Source organism: Budorcas taxicolor, chromosome 5 (assembly GCF_023091745.1).
Source record: "Budorcas taxicolor isolate Tak-1 chromosome 5, Takin1.1, whole genome shotgun sequence".
NCBI classification, from domain to species: Eukaryota; Metazoa; Chordata; class Mammalia; order Artiodactyla; family Bovidae; genus Budorcas; species Budorcas taxicolor.
Window position 1 is genome coordinate 4,791,769 of NC_068914.1, and position 23,692 is coordinate 4,815,460.

Consider the following 23,692-nt stretch of genomic DNA (forward strand, 5'->3'; position numbering starts at 1 on the left):
AATCTAACCACATTACCGTCATCACATCCAACAAGGTTGGATAATTCCCTACAATATTCTCAGAGGTCACTTTTAATGGCTTCGGGACAGACTGAGGGAGAAAAGAACGACGAACATAAGAATCGAGGGGATCCTAGAAGCGCATTAAAAAGCCAGACCGACATCACTTTGGGGTGCGGTCATTGACCGGGTGCCCTGCTACTCGGGCCTCCCAGTTCCCGCCGTCATTAACTGCGCCGGGTCAGCACCAGCCAGTCTGGGTCAAGAGCCGCTCCGAGCCGCGAGCTCCCGGTCTCCCTGCTCCCAGGCGGCGACTCCAGCAGGCCCGGCGCAGCTGCACAACCCACCGTCCCCAGACACCGGCGAGTCCCTGGAGGGGAAACGATTGACACAGCTGCCTGCACTGAGCCCCCAGTCCTCCCCCGCGGCACCTGCGTCTCCCGGCGAGGCTAGGAGCTGGAAACTGGCTCGCTCGCTCGCGAGGCCAGCCAGGCCGGCCACAACCGCTCCGCCCGCTGCCCGCTCCCGCGCCGGGCTCTCAGCACCTAGACCTCTCGGACCGGGACTACAACTCCCGTCGGGCCCCACGGCCGGACCAATGGCGGGCGCCGGAGCATGCGGGGCGCGGCGCCTGCGCGGCGGTTTGAGTAAGCAGCCGCGCGATTGGCTGCGGGGTCGGGCGGCCGCGCGGGGCCTGTGGGAAGCGGAGTGACGGAGCGAGCGGCTGTTGGAGGAAGGAGGTGGGGGCCGGGAGCGCAAATGGCGTTGAGATGGTTCAGGGCCCTGTTCAAACTCTAGCGCTGACCATTCACCGACGGAAGCGGCGGCGCAGGAGGCGACGGCGGCCCATCGGGGGCACGTAGCGGGCTCCGGTCCCAGCTCCAGCGGCGGCGACAGCCAGGGAGGCCTAGGCCCGGGCCCGGCCGGCGGCGCTCGAGGCGGGGAGGGAAGTTGCGGTGCCGCCACTCCTCCCCCCCTCCACCGGGTTTCCTATTTACAGAGAGCGGAGTCGCGGGTTCTGACGGTGGCGGAGCCCCTTGCCTCTCTTCGCTCACCAGCCGGCCCCGTTCTCCCGCGCGGGGCTCCGGCGCCCGCCCGTGGGCCGTTGGGAGCGGGAGAGGCGGAGGCGGCCCGAGGCTAAAGCACCCGCCAGGCGCCGAGGGTAAGTGAGGTCTCGAGCGGCTGCCTAGGCCCGGAGCTTGCCGAGGGTGGAGGAGGCAGGGGTCTGGGAGGGGGTGGTGGAAGTCCTCTGTCTCACCCACCCGGTCTCTGAGGAAGTTGGGCAGCGGAACGGTCTGAAGAACTCTTTTTCCTCTTTTCCCCTTTATTCTGAGTTCTTTCTGGGCGACGGCTGATTTACTTCCCTCCCCAGGCGCGGTCAAGTGTATTGGTTTCAGGCCGAAATCTTTTGCTGTCTTTCCTCTGCCCCTGGCCGCCGCTGAGGCCTTCCACTACCCTGGGGATTCGGTGGCAGAGGCTTCCGGGGCGTCGGAAGCAACATCCCTTTCCTGGGAGGTGGGGGTAGGGAGGAGAAAAGTTGCGTGAGCTTCCAGGGGGAGGGGGGCCGCTTGTCCCCGCCACCTCCTAGCGCACCACCGCCCGCAGGTGAGGATTTCTGGGTGGTGAGGTTTGGCCTTTCCGGCTTTCATTCCTGCAGGGAAGCCCCTAAGCCCGTGGAGATCTGAAAGACTCTGGATTTGATTGGGGGTTAAGTGTGAGGACTTCTTTATTCCAGCGCACTTCCCCGAAAATTCGACAAGCTTTGGGCTGAGGCAAAGGCCCAACAACCAAAAAGACTTAGTTGTGAATCATTCTTTCCTTTTTGGTAAGGTAATCTTTGGAGTTTGAAGCCTGAGCAAGATAGCCTGTGTTCTTAACTTGAATATACTTGAAATAATAATGTCAGATACGTCTACACACTTATTTTTGAATTTCTACATACTTTACACTCTAGTCTTACTCAGATAATGCCATTACAATTGTCTGTCTGGTGACTTAAAAAAAAAAAGGACATGGAAAACTGTATAAAAACCAGCAAAGGGGATATTATATAATGAACTCCCGTGTATTCATCTTTCAGACTCAACAGTTACTCTTAACCAAATTATTCTCGTCTCTGCACTTTCCATTCCACACACCTTAAAGTTGGATAATCACTGACATTATTGCATCAGAATTTCAATATATATTTGTCTAAGGCATAGGTTCTTAGAAAAAAAAGCATAATTTATCAGTTAAAATAATTAACTCCTTGCTGTCAGGTATTCATTGGCAGACTTTCAGCTTGTCACAGTGAATGCTTATAGTTCTAGGACCATTTTTACCATGAGTTTTTTTGGTGTGGACCTAAAGTAGTCCAAGTCTAGGTTTTTGGTTTAGCCTTTAGTCAGCATTTTTAGGTAATTACCATGCTAGTGTATCCAAAACATTTTAGCTTTGTTGGTGTAGATGTAAATGTAGGTCTGTAGATTAGGGCTGCACGTTCAAGGAGGAATGGAAAGAAATGACTTATTTTGTGTTTCTTGTAGCTGCCAAATACACTTAGTTTCTTTAGGTTATGCTTAACAAGAAAGACAGGATTCTTTAGTGTAAATCTACAGTAAGAGGGGAAATAGATATCCTTCAGAAAAAAGTTTTTTGACATATTAAAAGGTCTTCAGACAAATTAGAAACAGTTTTCTCTTAAAAGTAGATGGGTATAATGACTAAATTAAGTATTATTTTGTCCAATTAGAATTGGCTTCTAACCAAAATATGAGTGGGCAAATTCCTCTGCTGAATATATAGGGATTCCCTATAAACTGGGAGGATTGAGTTAATAAAGGGAAACATTTAAACTAATAGATAAAAACATTAAAAATATAGGTAAAAATGTCACTCTGATTGTTGTATTGTAAATTTCAAGAGTATGAAGTTTTTTTCAAGCCCTTAGGCAATTTTTCACTTTTTTTCCTGGTTGTATTTAATTTATTGATATTTAAACTTTAGAAGGTCAAAGTGTGAGTAATGGATAAGGACTGATAATGTTTAAAAAGTACCTTATTTGACTCTATTTACTGTCCTGAAAATTTTTTTGTCCTAGTAGTTAGCATGTAGATAAATCATTTTATCCTGTCTTAAATCAGAGGAACATAAATTCACATTTTTTTTTCTTTTAATGATCACTGGACCAGTCAGTGTAATATGCTGGCGTTCACTAGCTTCAGAAAATGTAGTTCAGCAAATGAGCACAGCACTATGAGGACAAGGAAGGGAGAAAGAATGAGTATGGTTTCTTGCACTAAGGGAAATGACCAAGAACGGAATATTTTTCAAGTCATAGTTTATATTATGTTAGATAGACCAAAACTCAGGATCTTCGAGGTTGGATTAAAAGTAGCAGGTCTAATATGTGAGAAAATAGCACCAGTTTTCTGACTTTTCAGCCCTCATATGAGTAAGTGCTCTGAAATTTCAAAGAACTATATTTAGTCAATTATTTAACATCTCTAAGATCCTGAAAAATAACATTTTGTGCTTAATGTTTTATATTAAGGGTAATTAGCCTATTGAGGTTATTTTTTATGGTAAAATTGATAGTAGATTCATTTGAAACTTTTTTTTAAAAAAGCGATATTGTTAGGCTTTCTTGTTCTGAAAATAGCCTACGAATATGTACTCATAAAAAAGATTGATATAAGTATATAGGATAAAAGATGAGCGCCTCTATACTCCCTCCCCTTATTTACTTAACTGTTTTTAAAGATTTGTATCTTGAATGTGGAAAAGCTGTATGGGGAGAATCCCTATTTTCTTATTTTTATATTCAGTATTAACGCTTGTTAAATATTTGATGACTATATATTTTCTTACTTTTTTTTTCCCACAGAGAATATGAAACAGGTGTCAAAATGACATCCAGATTTGGGAAAACATATAGTAGGAAAGGAGGAAATGGAAGTTCAAAGTTTGATGAAGTCTTTTCCAACAAACGGACCACCCTTAGCACAAAGTGGGGAGAAACCACATTTATGGCTAAATTAGGACAGAAGAGGCCCAATTTCAAACCAGATATCCAAGAAGTTCCGAAGAAACCTAAGGTAGAAGAAGAAAATACTGGAGATCCTTTTGGATTTGATAGTGATGATGAATCTCTGCCAGTTTCTTCAAAGAATTTAGCTAAAGGTTCCTCTTATACAGAATCTAGTGAAGCTGCTCAGTTGGAAGACGTCACTTCTGTACTTGAAGCTAATAGTAAAATTAGTCATGTGATGGGTGAAGACAGTGTTGTATCTGATAAATGCTTACGTTTGGAGGATTCTTTGCTTGGAAAAGAAAAGAGCACAAACCGTGTCTTAGAAGATGATGCAAGCAGAAGTAGCTGTGCTAAATTAATGACTTCAGGTAAGTTTTGATTTTCCTTTTTTTCCTTCTTCACAATGATTTTCTTTATTCTGAGCCAGGAGAGTTTTGTTTAATTTAGTCAAATAATTTTGACTTAGATTCTGAAATATTACACCTCTTAAATTTTCTTTCTGCATTTATAATTAATGGGGACCAAAGATACTTTTGTAGAAGAGATTTAAGAAATTCAAGAAACCAATTAGGAGTTGAAATTTTACTTAACTTGGGAATTTCCAGACTGCACATTTTGGGAATGATCTTTCATTTGTCCTTACTCCAGTTCTCGTTAAGAAACATCTCTTTTTGTTGTGTTAGGATTGCACAGTATCTCACTTCTATTACTGTGGAGGATTTGGATGGTTACTGATAAATGAAAATGAGATGGGCATTTACAATAAGGTTTAAGTTTAGGGGTGTTAGATTTTCTTTCAAAACTAGAAAGATTAAGGAGGTATTAAGTGGAAATGTAGAATTGAACTTGACTGCAAATCGAAATTAGTTGGGGGCTTGGTGCCAGTAGTAATTTGTATTAATAGATTTTCATCTACAAAACCAGTTGTATTTTTAAAATGTTAGCTTGTAGATCTGGCATCTAGTGTTTATCCCTAAAACAATATATTTTACTCGTTTTTGTAAAGGGTTTGAGATTTACAGTAATAAATGATTTTAAAAAGTGCAGTTAATTAAAAGACTGTAGAGCTTAGATTTGAGATGGCATGGGAGATAGCTTGTGGACTTTATCAGTATAGGGCTGAGCAATAAGGCTTACACTTTTGTCTAAAACAAACCTTAGTTCTTGACTTCTTGGGAAAGTTTAGTGATAATAAAAGGTTACATAGTGCTCATTTTAAAAAGATGTAACCTAGTTTTCTTGAGAGGAATTTGTCGTTTGGGGTCTTCCTATGAGACACCATCTTTCTATAAGGCACCTCAAATACTTTGCCTAGCGTTGTTCCACAAAAAAATGCTGAACATTTTTCATTCTTTCTCACCCTTGGATGCGAGAATGAGCCAGCTGTTACTGTCATTCCCTTGATCTCCTGGTTAATTCTGATTTGGCTCTTCTTTTCCTTTGCCCACATTTCTCCTGAGCTGTTGTTCATAACTTAAGGTTAGGTTCAATTTTTATTAAAAATGAGCAGAAAAGCAGTTTCCCAGATCAGCTCTTAAAAATGATTTCTAATCGTAGAACCATTGAGCCAAAATTAACTTGAATTCAGTTTTCTTAGCTTCATAGATGAGGTTCAAAGAGGTTAAGTAACAGTCCAGTTTGGGTAGTGGCAAAATTGGAATGAGATTCATTTATTGAATTTTCAAAACTTTGACCACCTAGTCTGTGTCCTCCACTGTGTTAGGCTCTGGAAATTCTATTCCATGTCAGTTATCTAGTGTTTCCGTCCTCAGTATGAGGCAGATGGGCTGGAAAAAGGAAGATGAGGATAGAGAAGTGGTGAAGTGCGTTAAGGTACACGGACACAGATTTCTCAAGCACTATGTTTGGAAAAGAGAGGGCCATCACTGGCAGGCAGAGGGTATCAATAGGATAAATGTTTAGGTATGGGGGAACAGGAACTCGGAAGTGAGATGTTCAAAGGCAGCAATTGCTTATACAGTCTTGCTGTTGTTAAACCTACACATGTCCAGACTGCCATTTGAAGTTGTTCGGTGAGAACTGGAAACAACTCTTTCTGTGAAAATGAGGTTTTAGCTTGCCAGTCTAATGTAGCTAAATTGTAGTTCTGGTGTTGAGCCTGTGGACTGACTGGGAATCCAAAGTCTATTATAAGGGGTTTGTGAGGGGAAAGTGTATACTAAAATACAGAAAATAGATGTTCAAGAACATCTTGCTCTTCTTTCTTCACAAGGCAGCCTTAGTCGGAAGGGAATGGTGTAGCATTGTGAATATTTACCTTCTCCTCTCCCTTGACCACAGCACACCTGGTAGCTTGCTGTAGGATAAGAAGGGAACTTCGAGGGAGACTTTGAATTCTGATGGTCTTACCCTATCCCTAACATGTAAAAGATGAACTTTTTATAAGTTTATGTTAATAAGTTCAGGGAATACTTCCAAACTTTATGACCTTCCTTTTTTGCCTCTAAAATTTGGGCATCTTTCTGTGCCTAGATTTTTTTTTTTTTTGCATTATGTCTGTCAGTTTGTTGTTGCTTTTACTAGTATTCAGAAAGCCTTCTGATTTTAATTGAAGTTTAGAGATTCAGATCTAAGGTTTGGATAAAAGGGGTCTATATAAATCTAAAGTGTTTCCAAAACTTCTTTTTGAATTAGAGATCTTTTGAGAATGATGAAATTTTGGACTTTAGATTAAAGTGCTGTGTAGCCATCTAGGTCTCCGAAATTCTTTGGAGGTCATATACAGGCATTTTATTTAAGAACCTGTGAGAAACATGATGATCATTCTGTTCAAAGTGCACAAGTTAGGTTCTTTAGTACCCTTGCAGTGGGATATTCTTGCTCATTCATACCATTTTTTGCTGCAGAATTATATCACATCAGTGAAAAGGACTTATCCAAGCACAAGCTTACATCATTTTTCCTGGCCTTAAGTTTTAAAGTGGATCTCTTTATAGGGCAGTATATGGTTAACTTTTAGGTACTATTAAAATTCTTTGTTTTAAATGTTTTATACCAGATAGTGCTTTTTAAGATTGTGGCTTATTTAAAGATGAAATCCAGAGTGAGGTCATGATGGAATATAGTGGTTGCTGTTTTCCAAATGCTTGATGGGCAAGGGAACCCGTCAGGATTACTGCCCATGCAAGAGTACAAACTAAATGAGAACTGCAGGGAAGGATTGAGTTGCTGAAACATCCTAATCTTAAGTTAAAACACACACACACACTTTAGTGTGGAACTTTTAGACACACAAAAATAGAACATTAAAAGAACCTCGAGTGCCTGTTTTCTGGCTTCAGCAGTTGTCAATATATGGCAAATCTTGTTCCATCTGTTGTATACACTGTTATGTCTCCTGGATTATTTTAAAGCGGATTTAGGATATCTTAACTTTATCTGTAGATACTTTAACTGAAGTTTTCATTAAAGCCAGTGAAATCTCAGACAAATGTGAAACTTAAAATGACTTAACAGGACCTAAAAACTTAGCCTATTGAGAGATCTTGGAGTATTCTTATAAAGTTTGGCATCCAGAACTATGTGCATTAGGGGTAAAAGAAAGCTTCTCTTGCCTTTTATATACAGATACTCCTATTTTCCATCTTTGTGTGTTCTGCTACAGGTTTTAAATCTGGGTTCTAGAATAAAGTGTTCAAAGACTTGTATTTCTACTTGGCACACTTTGCTTGCTAGCCAGCTGGGATTCAGTCTACATACCCTGCCAAATATTGAGATAACTATGGCATAGGCTCTTAATTTGCATGCCTGTCTTTGTAGCCAATTGTTTTTTTCAATTTGCTTAAAACTGTATTGAGTATTTGTATAAGTTAGAGGGCTGTTACTGTCAGGAAATTAGGAACTTTGATTTAGAACTGAAGATTGTTTTTAGAAAGGGAAATGAATTGTTCTATTCCTGAAAGCTTTAAGTAGGCCAGGGACTTGTGACCTGAGAGGAGATTGTTATCTACTCACTGGATAAAGTACAGGTGATTAATGAAGATTAAAGAATTCTGCAAGTATAGCGTTGGTAAGAGTTACCTACCTTCATTTAGATCTTGAATGTATTTGTCATACAGAATATACTTGTCATTCCTAAAATCAGCTTCTTTTAAAGGAAGAGGGTAAGATGCCTGTTGTTACTTTGTGCTAAGCCCTTCATATCAGTTGATCTTTAATCGCAACTATTTAAGACAGGCTTTATTCCCATTTTAGAGGAGGTAAAGCATATTTCAAAGAAGTTGAATAACTTGAACTATTAAGTAGAAGATCTGAGAAACACCTAAAGTGTTCTTTTCATACAGTGCTGCTGTATTCTGATGTGAATGAACTTAATTTGATCATATTTAAAGCTTTATATTTAAAATAACAGGCTGTCACTGTACGAGTTTTCTCCTGAAGTTGGAAATAAACTTGGACAAATAGCAAATTATGTGTTACCTCTTGCCTCTGTTTAAATAATTTTCTTTTTAGTAAGAATGGTGGCCAAGCCATTTATAAATAACTGAAGAAAGCTGACCTCTAATTTCTAAAAATTCTGTGTGGAAATTTAGCAGTATGCAAATTCTGAGAGAGACACTGTAGTTTCAAGTAAATAGATTTGTTTTAAAGTAGAACTTTAGTTCTACTAAAGTGACTAAGAATGTAGAAGACTTGATGGGAGAATAAGGAGCTGGGAGGTGAGGGGGTTGGAATTTGGCAGAGTTCAGGATGATAGCAGAAGTGGCAGGGCAGGGGGGTGATAGATCTGGTTTAAAATCTAAAAGATTTTCTTAGTGAAAGGAGGTTCATTCTCGGTTTGAGCAATAACGCAAGTGCAGGTAATCACTAATACAATGAATATCAGTGAGTACACAGTGAGCAGTGTGTACTCAGTGGGAAATGGGCTTGGCAGGTGTACACAACTTGTTAAAGATGTTTGAAGGAGAGAAGAAAAGGGGCAGCTGGAGAGATATAAGGAGTTCTGGAAAGTTTGATTGCATAAGAGAGGAAGCATAGGATCCAAAGCCCAGAGGGGGAGAGTGATCTTGGGAGAAGGGACACTGCATTTCTTGGCTGGGAGGAAAGGGGGGTGAAAATGTGAGTTTAATGGGAGGATGGAAGATAAGGTTGTTTGTGAACCAAAACTGCTCCCCTCTGCACCCCCGCCATCCTTTCTTTTTATAAAGTGACAAAGGAAGTCATCTCTGAAAGGGAGAAAGAAAAAAGGATGTGTGTGATGGCTGGAGGGGAGAGGCAAAGTGTTCAAATAGATTTTGGAGAAAGTAGAAAAGGAAAGATGTCTAGAGAGAGTAGAATTTCTGGACATTATTGATGCCTTCACTGAAGTTTGTTATCACCGAAAACTCTTGAGAATGTGTGTTTTCCCTCTCCTTTAGTAGGCCCTATTAGCCAGAATCTGTACAAAATAGAGAATATTGGCTAGAATAATGAGAATTTGGCTGGATTGGCATTTTGTCTGACTAGACATGGAATGAACAGATAGAGAAGAAAGAGAATTTAGGTTATTGACCAGAGAGTGATTGAAATGATGAGCTGTGCACTTTAGACTTGACTAACTGGATAGGGGTGGGTGGATAGGAGAAAGAGAAGAGATGTCAGTATACTGAGAGTCTTAATAAAAGTCGAGAATAGGATTCCTTAGACAAGTTGGTCAGTCGGTAGTAATTATGGATTGTCTTATTCTGATATTTAAGAAGCATTTATGAAGCATTTTAGGATATGATAAGTTCCTGGATGAAATTGTGAACAGGTGACTAAGAATGTAGAAGAGTTGATGGGAGAATAAGGAGCTGGGAGGTGAGGGGGTTGGAATTTGGCGGAGTTCAGGATAATAGCAGAAGTGGCAGGGCAGGGGGGTGATAGATCTGGTTTAAAACCCTTAGATAAACGAATAAGAGGCTGATAGACGACAGGTAAGAGGAATAGTATAGGGTAGCTAGATAGGTGGCACATGCCTCAGAGGAATGGACTTTTTCTAAGAGAGGGGAATAGTAGTAGTTTCATAAAAGGCTCTGGAGAGCCAACATGTGAGTAACTGCAAACCATCCTTCTCTGAGATGCTGGAAGGGGCTGCATGAGAAGTGGCATTCTTAGTTATGTTTCAGTTAGGGCTTCCCTGGTGGCTGAGATGGTAAAGTGTCTGCCTGCAATGCGGGAGACCCGGCTTTGATCCCTGGGTTGGGAAGAGCCCCTGGAGAAGGAAATGGCAACCCACTCCAGTACTCTTGCCTGGAAAATTCCGTAGACAGAGGAGCCAGGTAGGCTACAGTCCATGGGGTCACAAAGAGTCGGACACAACTGAGCAGCTTCACTTCACTTATTTCAGTTAGGGCAAGGAAATGGTAGAGGGCATGAGCCCCAGGTGTATGTGAATGTGCTAATCACTGAGGCTTGGATACTCTGAACTTAAAAGCTGTGGGGTGGTGGGGGGCAGTGGATTGTTGAATACAAGATGGGAAAGAAGTATGGGTATGTTTTGAGTGTTACAGTACAGGAGGAGGTAGATGGTAAGTTTGCATTTTGATTTATCCGTCAGGGTCCCAACTGGAAACATGGCATGCCCCAGTTAGGTTCTTAACAGGAGATTTATTTTTAGAATGGCTAATTACAAAGGTGTGTGAGGAACTTTAGGGAAAGCCTAACCTGGGTTAGCTGCATTGAAGCTCTTCTGTGGTGGGTCCCTCTTCCACCTCCAACCCTGGCATCCACTGATCAGTCTTCTGGCCCTGAGGCTTTGTTTTTTCGAACATTTCCTATACAAAGGGTCATTCAGCGTGTAGCAATTTCAGCCTGGCTTTTGATTTAGCATAATACTTTTAAGTATTCCATATTGTATGAATCAGTATTTTTATCGTTGAGGAGTATTCCATTGTATATACCATAACCTATTCACTATTTGAAAGACATTTTGACATTTGACATGTGGGATCTTAGTTCCCCAGCCATGGATCCAACCCATGACCCCTGCATTGGAAGCATGGAGTCACATTAAAAAAACGAGAGGAAGTTTTTAACAACCGGAAGATTTACAGCACCCTTTTTCTTCTCTGAAATTGTATTTTTTTTTTTTTTGGCCATGTGGCATGTGGGACCCCTGTGCCTTGGAAGTGTGGAGTCTTAACTGCTGGACTGCCAGGGAAATCCCTTGAAATTGTATTTCTATCCCACTTCCCCTTTAGGATTTTACCCTAATGAACATATCTGTTAATGGTCATTTCTTCATAATTTTGTAGTACAAAATACATACTTTTTTTGTGTATAAGTTTGTGTGCTAAGTCACTTCAGTTGTGTCTGACTCTTTGTGGACTGTAGCCAACCAGGTTCCTTTGTCTGTGGGATTCTCCAGGCAAGAATACTGAAGTGGGTTGCTGTACCCCCCTCCAGGAGATCTTCACCTAGGGATGGAACTGCATCCCTTATGTCTCCTGCATCGGCAAGTGGATTCTTTATCACTAGTGCCACTTGGGAAGCCCCATATATAAGTTTAAATGTAAACTTTAAAAAATTTTTGTGATTCTAATGTTCAAAGTATTTGAAAATTCTTCTTGATTGTTATCACCACAATTATTAGTATATAATTGATCAAATTAGTGTTAAATTGATTAATTATTAGCATATAATTAGTCAACTGCATTTTAAAGGCAAAGTTTATTGGAAGTGTACCTCTTAAAGATATGGGTAAAGCTGTTTTCATACTGTTCATACTGTTCATGGGGTTCTCAAGGCAAGAATACTGAAGTGGTTTGCCATTCCCTTCTCCAGTGGACCACATTCTGTCAGACCTCTCCACTAACACCTGCCCGTCTTGGGTGGCCCCATGGGCATAGACTAGAGATCTCTTCAAGAAAATTAGAGATACCAAGGGAACATTTCATGCAAAGATGGGCTCGATAAAGGACAGAAATGGTCTGGACGTAACAGAAGCAGAAGATATTAAGAAGAGGTGGCAGGAATACACAGAAAAACTGTACAAAAAAGATCTTCACGACCCAGATAATCACGATGGTGTGATCACTCACCTAGAGCCAGACATCCTGGAATGTGAAGTCAAGTGGGCCTTAGGAAGCATCACTACAAACAAAGCTAGTGGAGGGGATGGAATTCCGGTTGAGCTATTTCAGCTCCTGAAAGATGATGCTGTGAAAGTGCTGCACTTAATATGCCAGCAAATTTGGAAAACTCAGCAGTGGCCACAGGACTGGAAAAGGTCAGTTTTCATTCCAATCCCAAAAAAAGGCAGTGCCAAAGATTGCTGAAACTACCGCACAATTGCACTCATCTCACATGCTAGTAAAGTAATGCTCAAAATTCTCCAAGCCAGGCTTCAGCGATACATGAACCATGAACTTCCAGATGTTCAAGCTGGTTTTAGAAAAGGCAGAGGAACCAGAGATCAAATTGCCAACATCCACTGGATCATGGAAAAAGCAAGAGAGTTCCAGAAAAACATCCATTTCTGCTTTATCGCCTATGCCAAAGCCTTTGACTGTGTGGATCACAATAAACTGTGGAAAATTCTTCAAGAGATGGGAATACCAGACCACCTGACCTGCCTCTTGAGAAACCTATATGCAGGTCAGGAAACAACAGTTAGAACTGGACATGGAACAACAGACTGGTTCCAAATAGGAAAAGGAGTACGTCAAGGCTGTATACTGCCACCCTGCTGATTTAACTTATATGCAGAGTACATCATGAGAAACGCTGGGCTGGATGAAGCACAAGCTGGAATCAAGATTGCCGGGAGAAATATCAATCACCTCAGATAATGCAGATGACAACACCCTTATGGCAGAAAGTGAAGAGGAACTAAAGAGCCTCTTGATGCAAGTGAAAGTGGAGAGTGAAAAAGTTGGCTTAAAGCTCAACATTCAGAAAACGAAGATCATGGCATCTGGTCCCATCACTTCATGGGAAATAGATGGGGAAACAATGGAAACAGTGTTAGACTTTATTTTGGGGGGCTCCAAAATCACTGCAGATGGTGACTGCAGCCATGAAATTAAAAGATGTTTACTCCTTGGAAGGAAAGTTATGACCAACCTAGATAGCATTTTCAAAAGCAGAGACATTTCTTTGCTAACAAAGGTCTGTCTAGTCAAGGCTATGGTTTTTCCTGTGGTCATGAATGGATGTGAGGGTTGGACTGTGAAGAAAGCTGAGTGCCGAAGAATTGATGCTTTTCAACTGTGGTGTTGGAGAAGACTCTTGAGAGTCCCTTGGGCTGCAAGGAGATCCAACCAGTCCATTCTGAAGGAGATCAGCCCTGGGATTTCTTTGGAAGGAATGATGCTAAAGCTGAAGCTCCAGTACTTTGGGCACCTCATGTGAAGAGTTGACTCATTGGAAAAGACTCTGATGCTGGGAGGGATTGGGGGCAGAGAAGGGGACGACAGAGGATGAGATGGTTGGATGGCATCACTGACTCGATGGACATGAGTCTGAGTGAACTCCGGGAGTTGGTGATGGACAGGGAGGCCTGGCGTGCTGCGATTCATGGGGTCGCAAAGAGTTGGACGTGACTGAGCAACTGAACTGAACTGAACTGAAAGCTGTTTTCAATTAGTTCATGTATATATGGATAAATATTATTGCTTGAATAAGATAAAGCTCTAACATCAGTCTCTTCCTATTTTTTAATACATGTAAATATGGAGGTACTATATTAATAAATAAGATTGGAAAGAGTTTTGCTATAGTAGTTTCTATTTGGAAAGCAATAAATGATTAGAATCACCTGACATGCAATGGATTTGTTTTCAGGACATTAGAGTAACTTATTAAGCATGGATGCCAATAATGTATCATATTATTTCTTTACTGTCATGCCAGAGTAGGAGCCATGTTCATAGTAAGATTAGGAAGAAGTGAGTGATATGCCATTATTTGTAATGTGGGAGAATAATTATTAATCCCAGGTGGATTGGTACATCAGTTTTTGGACCACAGTATATGAGAAAGATGGGGATTTAGAAATGAATGTCCCTAAAACTTGGGCTTCCTTGGTGGCTCAGTGGTAAAGAATCTACCTGCCAGTGCGGGAGCCATAGGAGACACTGGTTTGATCCCTGGATTGGGAAGATCCCCTGGAGGAGGAAATGGCAACCCACTCCTGTGTTCTTGCTTGGAGAATCCGACGGACAGAGGAGCTGGTGGGCTGCAGTCCCTGGGGTCTGAGTTGAACACGACTGAAGTGACTGAGCGCACGTGCACATGAGGAAGGTGGGGTTTAGAAACGAGTGTCCCTAAAGTCTAATTGTGCCTTTGTGTGTTCTGGAATACCTCTCTGTAACTCCAGGAGTCTGTGTATATAGTTGAAAGAGTTCATTTTCTGTGTGGCTCATTGGTTGAGGCTTGACTTGGGGTTGTGGATGTGTTCCCTGATCTCCGGCAAGGGTGGGCAGAGATAGGCAGCTTGAGCAGGAGGCCATGGGAACAAACAAGCTTCTTGGCGTGTGGGTGGGCAATGGCAGGGGGCCATACAGTTCTCTGTAGGCAGCTGTTGATAGGGAATGAGAATTGAGTTGGACTATTCTGTGCAGTGGACCCAGCTGAATGGTTCTTTTGGAGTTGTTTTATCTTTAACATTACATATAGACTTTGTGTTTGATAGGTATGTTTTATAAATAATGAAAAAATTATAAAATATAATTGAAATCACCACTTGAAATACTTAGCATTTTTTTCCAGTACTTTTTACCTTCCAAATCTTTGAGTAAAACTGACCCACTGAGGAAGATGTGCCATATTTTTCCTGTGACTTCTTAGGTGCCCCTTATAAATAGCCACACACCTTTGTTGACAGTGAAAAATAAGTTTCCATTCATAGAAGCATGCTGTTGACACTTTCTTATATATATTTTAATAATCTTTAATATGCACAGCATGTAAATCGATATATCCCTAAAAATACAAACACATAAATGACAGTGTGGTGTATACTGTGTATGTATGTGTGTACAGAAAAATCATTAAGATATACACGTCAGTGTTTATAAATCTACCTTTTCTTCATGGTTTTCTATTATATGGATATACCATACTTAAGTCTCCTAGGAATAGTTTGGCTGTTTTGTGGTCATTTGTTATTAACAATGTTATATGGGACATCATTCTACTTTCATGTTTGAACGTCATGTTCTCACATACAGTGGTAGAAGATGTTTCTAGAAGTGGAATTGAAAGAGCATAAATATTTAAATATTCAGCTGATATTGCAGTATCTCCCACTGACACTGACTTTTTTCCCCTAGCATCTTTCTGTTGAACTTTGGAGTTTGTCTAGCTGAAAGATAAAAAAAAAATGTCGTCTTTATTTTGGGGGTTTAATTTTTTCTACTTTAGAATATGTGCAGTTTTTTTTTTTAATGTAAATTATCTGCACATGGTACAAAATTATAGTGGTTAAAAGCTTCCCCACCTCCTTTTTCCAGTTGTGCCAGTTGTTCTTGGAGTGATTGACCATTCAAAATTACTTTTGTTACCCTTTCTGACATATGCTGTGTATCTGCAAGAAGTGCAAGGAGTTACAGATTTGTGTGTGTATTAGATCTACAAAATGATGACTTGCTGTTTAATACCATGCTTTTTCACTTAATATGTATCGGGAATAAATCTCTGACAATATATGGAAGTTTTCTTTCAGGCCTCCTCCTCTTTTTTATTTAAAAATACTGTTGCATTCATGGTATGTCAATTCCCCCTACGTATATTTTTGTAATTTCTTAGCCAGTTCCTTGTAGATGTCAGACTTTGGGTTGTTTCCAGTGTTTTTGTTTTCTTTAAAAAATAGCTTTATTTTTTAGACAGTAAACAGCACTTAATAATTGTGTCTCTGTTAACTGTCTAGCAGCTGAAATCTACTGTCCCTCGTGCAGAATGGGAGACAGGTTCACATTTCCTTCTCTGAAACATTCGAGGCCAGATCTGTCTTGGAATTGGGGTTAGTTTGGAATTATAAAGTATGTTTTTTTAATATGAACCCCCATCAGGTGCTCGGCAGCACTCTATTCAAAGACAAGTTTTATTCAGAAAAAGAAAATACTATCAATAGCCTTACTTAGATGAGGTCAGGTTTTGCTTCAAAAGGCATTATCAGAAAACTGTGTTTTCAGAGTGTTTTGGATGTTGCAATTGTGGAGAAAGGCTTGTGAACTTGTAATAGTACCTACATCAGATGGTTGCTATGAGATCAAATGAATTAATGGATGGAAAGTATTTGGGACAGTATCAGGCACATACTGAGGGCTTAGTAAGTATAAATATAGTTCAGCTTTGTTTTACTTTCTTTTTCCAGCTTTATTGAGATATAATTAATATATAATGTTTACTCTTGATTTTTAATTGTAAATGAAATTGAGTATCTTTTCATAAGTTATTAATTCATTCTACTTCTTTTTCTGTTGAACTTTGTGTCTATACCTGCTTTTTCTGCTGGAACATTGATTGACTTACTGATACATAAGAATTCTTACTACACCACTATATTAAGGAAATAAGCCTTTTTTATTTCCTTAATGATTGATGAGGAGCATTTTCCATGCTTATTTTGGTATCAGTATAGTTTCTTTGATGTACCCTCACATTTCTTTGCTCATTTTTAATTGAGTTGCTTATTTTCTCATTGAACTTTAAGAGTTCTTTATTTCCGATACAAGTATTGTATCAGACATTTATTGCAGATATTTTCTGAGCCTGTGATTTGTTTTTGCTTTCCCTTAACAGTTTTTTGCAGGGCAGAAGTGAGTTGTTTTGAACAAGTTCCATTTTATTAAGTATTTCTGACAATAGAGTACACTCTCCTCCCTAGGCATCCCCTTCTTTGGACAGCTCTAGTTAATCTTTAATGCTCTTGCTTATCAGTCCTTATAGTTTCTGTGAATTGAATGTTGTCTATAGATTTAATAAGTTTGTTCCCTCTTTGCATGACAGCCATGCTGATATTGAAAGGCAGTTTCCCATGTAACAGTGACACACCTCTCCCCTGCCCCCAGGTTAAACTTTTCTGGTTACCTCAACTGCATTTCATGGGTCATGGTCTCCAAAGCCACTTCTCCCTGATCTGTACAGTCTCCTTAGAAGTCAAAGGTTTTGTTTAAATTTAGGTATCTGCATATCGTGTGATACTCATTACAGTCTGTCCAGCATGTTAGATTTTTAGCTTCATCTCATCTAGACTTCTATTAATATGGGTTAAGATGGTTTATCTAGTATTTAAGTTTTCAGCAGCCACCAGTAGAGGTAGTGTAATACATTAGAATTTGGTATGGTTCTTTTTGGGAGGTCAGTTGGTCATTGGTTCATTTGGCAACTTTGTTGTCATTGGCCTTTCTGGGCTGCCTTTTCTTCATCTGTATAATGCTGGATTTGGTAAAGAGTAAAAGGAGATAATCTTCACTTTCTTCCAAGGGTGAATGTAGTATATATGCTGTTTGTATAGAGACTAGCATACAGTTAATACAGATAGATGTATGTGTGTGTATCCAGCTTCAGTAACATAAGTTCATAGCTAGTCTTCATTTTTATCACCACCTACTCCCTTTCACCAGTGGATTATTTTGAAGCAAATTGACACTGAATTTCATACATAAATATAATTCTTTAATATCTTGGCACTCCAAAAATAACTATAATATCATTGTTACAGTTTAAGGTAATTAATATGTGCTTTTGTTAATTTTTACTTTTAACGCTTTTGAATAGACTGTAGACAGTGTAAAATTCAAGAGGTATGGAAGACTTCCCCCTTACCCTTCATTCATCCTTTTTTCCTAAGATCGGCCTTACCTGTACATGATACAGACTTGCCTCATTATTTTTATCAGCTACATAGTATTCACATATGTGGCTGTATGCAATCAGGAAACAATGTTATAGTGAGTTTCCTTGTTACTTACGTTATTCATACTCATGGAAAGTTTTTTGTAGAGTAAATAAAACTGCTTCAGAGTCAGTTTATTTCTCACATGTACATTTTTAATTTTAAAAAGTATTGCCAAATTGTTCTCTGTAATTATTGTTCTAAGTAATACACTCCTACAGAAATGTAGTTTTAATTATTTTTATTGCTCTGCAGTATTTCTTTGTATTAATAGATCACTCTTTTGCTAAGATGCTAAGTCACTTCAGTTGTGTCTGACCCTGTGCGACCCCATAGATAGCAGCCCACCAGGCTACCCCGTCCCTTGGATTCTCCAGGCAAGAACACTGGAGTGGGTTGCCATTTCCTTCTCCAGTGCAGGAAAGTGAAAAGTGAAAGTGAAGTCGCTCAGTCGTGCCCGACCCTCAGCGACCCCATGGACTGCAGCCTTCCAGGTTCCTCCGTCCATGGGATTTTCCAGGCAAGAGAACTGGAGTGGGGTGCCATTGCCTTCTCCGTCACTCTGTTGATTGTACTGTTAATGTATATTTATATTTCCTGGTTTTGGAATGATGTTTTAAGTGTACTTCTATTATGTTGAACCATGTGGAATTGCTAATACTTGATTTAAAAGTGGAAGTTTCATATGGTTAAGTTTAATAAGCTGTTTAGTGCATGTATACATATATTTCTGTTAGATAAGTACTTTGAAATGGAATTGCTGGGTCATAGGATAACAGGACCACTGACAAAATGTGGTCCACTGGAGAAAGCAATGGCAAACCACTTCGGTATTCTTGTCTTCAGAACCCCATGAACAGTATGAAAAGGCAAAAAGATAGGACACTGAAAGATGAACTCCTCAAGTCAGTAGGTGCCCAATATGCTACTGGAGATCAGTGGAGAAATAACTCCAGAATGAAGAGATGGAGCCAAAGCAAAAACAGCATTCAGTTGCGGATGTGACTGGTAATGGAAGCAAGGTCCAGTGCTGTAAAGAGCAATATTGCATAGGAACCTGGAATGTTAGGTGGCAAATTGGAAGTGGTCAAACAGGAGATGGCAAGAGGGAACGTCGACATTTTAGGAATCAGTGAACTAAAATGGACTGGAATGAGTGAGTTTATTTCAGATGACCGTTATATCTACTACTATTGACAAGAATCCCTTGGAAGAAGTGGAGTAGCCATCATAGTCAACAAGAGTCCAAAATGCAGTACTTGGATGCAGTCGCAAAAACGACAGAATGATCTCTGTTTCCAAGCCAAACCGTTCAGTGTCACGGTAAGCCAAGTGTATTCCTCGACCAGTAACGCTGAAGAAGCTGAAGTTGAACAGTTCTGTGAAGACCTACAAGACCTTCTAGAACTAACACCCAAAAAAGATGTCCTTTTCGTTATAGGGGACTGGAGTGCAAAAGTATGAAGTCGGGAAACACCTGGAGTAACAGGCAAATTTGGCCTTGGAGTACAGAATGAAGCAGGACAAAGCCTAATAGAGTTTTGCCGAGAGAACACACTGGTCATAGCAAACACCCTCTTCCAACAACACAAGAGAAGACTCTACACATGGACATGACCAGACGGTCAACACGGAAATCAGATAGATTGATTATATTCTTTGCAGCCAAAGATGGAGAAGCTCTGTAGAGTCAGCAAAAAGAAGACTGGGAACTGACTGTGGCTCAGATCATGAACTCCTTATTGCCAAATTCAGACTTAAATTGAAGAAAGTAGGGAAAACCACTAGACCATTCAGGTATGACCTCAATCAAATCCCTTATGATTATACAGTGGAAGTGAGAAATAGATTCAAGGGATTAGGTCTGATAGAGTGCCTGATGAACTATGAACAGAGGTTCGTGACACTGTACAAGAGACAGGGATCAAGACCATCTCCAAGAAAAAGAAATGCAAAAAAGCAAAATGGTTGTCTGAGGTGGCCTTATAAATAGCTGTGAAAAGAAGAGAAGTGAAAGCAAAGGAGAGAAGGAAAGATATACCCATTTGAATGCAGAGATCCAAAGAATAGCAAGGAGAGATAGGAAAGCCTTCCTCAGTGATCAGTGCAAAGAAATAGAGGAAAATAATAGAGTGGGAAAGACTAGAGATCTCTTCAAGAAAATTAGAGATACCAAGGGAATATTTCATGCAAAGATGGGCTCAATAAAGGACAGAAATGGTATCGACCTAACAGAAGCAGAAGATATTAAGAAGAGGTGGCAAGAATACACAGAAGAACTGTACAAAAAAGATCTTCACGACCCAGATAATCACGATGGTGTGATCACTCACCTAGAGCCAGACATCCTGGAATGTGAAGTCAAGTGGGCCTTAGGAAGCATCACTATGAACAAAGCTAGTGGAAGTGATGGAATTCCAATCGAGCTATTTCAAATCTTAAAAGATGCTGCTGTGAAAGTGCTGCACTCATGCCAGCAAAATTGGAAAACTCATCAGTGGCCACAGGACTGGAAGAGGTCAGTTTTCACTCTAATCCTAAAGAAAGGCAATGCAAAAGAATGCTCAAACTACCGCACAATTGTACTCGTCTCACACGCTAATAAAGTATTGCTCAAAATTCTCCAAGCCAGGCTTCAACAGTCCTTGAACTGTGAACTTCTAGATGTTCAAGCTGGTTTTAGAAAAGGCAGAGGAACCAGAGATCAGATTAATTGCCAGCATCCGTTGGATCATCAAAAAAGCAAGAGAGTTCCAGAAAAACATCTACTTCTGCTTTATTGATTATGCCAAAGCCTTTGACTGTGTGGATCACAACAAACTGTGGACAATTCTGAAAGAGATGGGAATACCAGACCACCTGAGAAATCTATGTAGGTCAAGAAGCAACAGTTAGAACTGGGCATGGAACAACAGACTGGTTCCAGATAGGGAAAGGAGTAGATCAAGGCTGTATAATGTCACCCTGCTTATTTAACTTCTATGCAGAGTACATCATGAGAAACGCTGGACTGGATGAAGCAAAAGCTGGAATCAAGATTGCGGGAGAAATATCAATAACCTCAGATACGCAGATGACACCACCCTTATGGCAGAAAGTGAAGAAGAACTAAAGAGCCTCTTGATGAAAGTGAAAGAGAAGAGTGAAAAAGTTGGCTTAAAGCTCCACATTCAGAAAGCTAAGATCATGGCATCTGGCCCCATCACTTCATGGCAGATAGATGGGGAAACAGTGTCAGACTTTATTTTTTGGGGGCTCCAAAATCCCTGCAGATGGTGACTGCAGCCATGAAATTAAAAGATGGCTTGCTCCTTGGAAGAAAAATGACCAACCTAGATAGCATATTAAAAAGCAGAGGCATTTGCCAACAAAGTTTCGTCTGGTCAAGGCTATGGTTTTCCCGGTAGTCATGTATGCATGTGAGAGTTGGACCATAAAGAAACCTGAGCACCGAAGAATCGATGCTTTTGAACTGTGGTGTTGGAGAAGACTCCTGAGAGTCCCTTGGACTGCAAGGAGGTTCAATTAGTCCATCCTAAAGGAGATCAGTCCTGGGTTGTCATTGGAACGGACTGATGCTGAAGCTCAAACTCCGGTTCTTTGGCCACCTGATGCGAAGAACTGACTCATTTGAAAAGACCCTGATGCTGGGAAAGATTGAAGGCAGGAGGAGGAGGGGACAACAGAGGATGAGATGGTTGGATGGCATCACTGACTTAATGGACATGAGTTTGAATAAACTCTGGGATTTGGTGATGGACAGGGAAGAAGTCTGGTCTACTTCAGTCCATGGGTCGCAAAGAGTCGGACACGACTGAGCAACTGAACTGAATTCAACTGAGGGTAACTGTTAAGTTTAGCTTTGTAGGTAATGCCAAAGTGGTGGTTCCCGGTCTTGCTGTGGCCAGTTGAAGTTGCTTTACTTTCTCCACAATACTTGGCATTGTGAATTTTAACTCTTGGTGGTTGTGCAGTAGCATCTCATTATAGTTTTAATGTGCATCTTCCTAATAACTAACTAATGAATTAAATGTCTTTTAATATATTTTATATGTTTATTGAATATTCTTTTTTTAAATCAAGGGACTGACAAATTGCTTGATCATTTTTTTGTTTTTTATTTTATTCGATATCTTATTGTTGAGTTGTAGGCATTGTAATTCCCCTGCCCCACTGGTCTGGATAGTTCTCTTAAAAAACATTGTAGTTTTTCATCTTTTCTTTTTCTGTGATGGCGGGGGCGGGGGCGGGGGCGGGGGACACACTGCAGCATACAGGATCCTGGACTGGGAGGAAATTCCCTAAATAGTGTTTTTTTTTTTAAATGGTTTTAATTGGAGTATAATTGCCTTACAATGTTGTGTTAGTTTCTGCTGTACAACAGAGTGAATCAGCAGTTGGTATACATACATCCTCTCCCTGTTGAGCCTCCCAGCCACCCCCATGTGTCGCCCCTCTAGGTCGCCCCTGTGTCGTCATGTGTCGCCCCTGTGCTCTGTAGCAGCTTCACCCTAGGGATCTGCTGTACAGATAGTGTAGGTTAGTGCTGCTCTCTGAGTTTGTCCAGCCCTCTACAAGTCCATTCTCTGGGTCTGTCTCTTTCTGCCTGGCAGTTCCTACCATTTTCGCCCTCTATTTCTGCTGGTTTTCTAGATTGCATATATGTGCATTAATGATGATATTTTTCTCTTTCTGACCTTACTCTTTATGACTGACTGTAGGAGATATGTATCTTTCTGAGTTATGGTATTCTCAGAGTATATGCCCAGTAGTGGGATTGCTGCATCATATGGTAGTTTTCTCTTTTTTTTTTTAATTTTTATGAATGATAATGCTAGTGATAGCAGGTAAAGAGATAACTATTTGTTTTTTTTTAAAAGGATAAGATTATTAAGCCTGAGGCCATTGTGATTGAAGTTGCAGCAAGCAAATTCTTGACTAGGGAACCGTGATTCCTAAGGAAGTTTGTGAACGGCTAGTCCAAGATAATATTAAACAGAAAACATACGCTTTACATCTGTTACCTGTGCAGGTGAGAGGCCCAGCTGCTGTAGCATACATGGTAAAGGAAAGTGAAGTCACTCAGTCATGTCTGACTTCGTGACCCCACGGAGCCTACCAGGCTCCTCCAGCCATGGGATTTTCCAGGCAGGAGTACTGGAGTGGGTTGCCATTTCCTTCTCCATAGTTTTCAAGGAACGTCCATACTGTTCTCCTGGAGAGGGCAATGGCAACGCACTCCAGTACTCTTGCCTGGAAACTCACATGGATGGAGGAGCCTGGTGGGCTGCAGCCCTTGGGGTCGCGAAGAGTCAGACACGACTGAGTGACTTCACTTTCACTTTTCCCTTTCATGCATTGGAGAAGGAAATGGCAACCCACTCTAGTGTTCTTGCCTGGAGAATCCCTGGGACGGGGGAGCCTGGTGGGCTGCCGTCTATGGGATCGCACAGAGTCAGACACGACTGAAGCGACTTAGCAGCAGCAGCAGCATACTGTTCTCCATAGTGGCTGTATCAATTTATATTCCCACCTACAGTGCAAGAGAGTACCCTTTTCTCCACACCTTCTCCAGCATATATTCTTTGTAGATTTTTTGATGATGTCCATTCTGATCATTGTGGTTTTGATTTGCATTTCTCTTATAATGAGTGATGTGGAGCATCTTTTCATGTGTTTGATAGTGGTGCATCTTCTTTGGAGAAATGTAAAAATGTGGGGCACTTCACAAATTTACATGTCATCCTTGTGCAGAGGCCATGCCAATCTCTATATCTTTCCAATTTTAGTATATGTGCTACCGAAGCGAGCACATTAGTGGTTTTTTAATGGACATTTAATTTTGGTGAAATTTC

The 23,692-nt window shown here is 40.7% G+C and overlaps 1 protein-coding gene and 1 non-coding gene across 2 annotated transcripts in view; one reads left to right on the plus strand and one right to left on the minus strand.

The window, feature by feature from the left end:
* The first annotated feature begins 966 nt into the window (after nucleotides 1-966).
* WAPL (WAPL cohesin release factor) overlaps nucleotides 967-23,692 on the plus strand; it is a 75,476-nt gene continuing 52,750 nt past the window's right edge. Inside the window, exons 1-2 of the mRNA XM_052639576.1 lie at nucleotides 967-1,162; nucleotides 3,869-4,383. Of these exons, the coding sequence (XP_052495536.1) occupies nucleotides 3,891-4,383 (493 nt within the window). The 5' untranslated portion in view covers nucleotides 967-1,162; nucleotides 3,869-3,890. The remainder of the gene's footprint in view (nucleotides 1,163-3,868; nucleotides 4,384-23,692) is intronic.
* On the minus strand, nucleotides 23,547-23,650 carry LOC128049093 (U6 spliceosomal RNA). Its single transcript, XR_008199464.1, has one exon. It is a non-coding gene; the product is annotated as a U6 spliceosomal RNA (small nuclear RNA).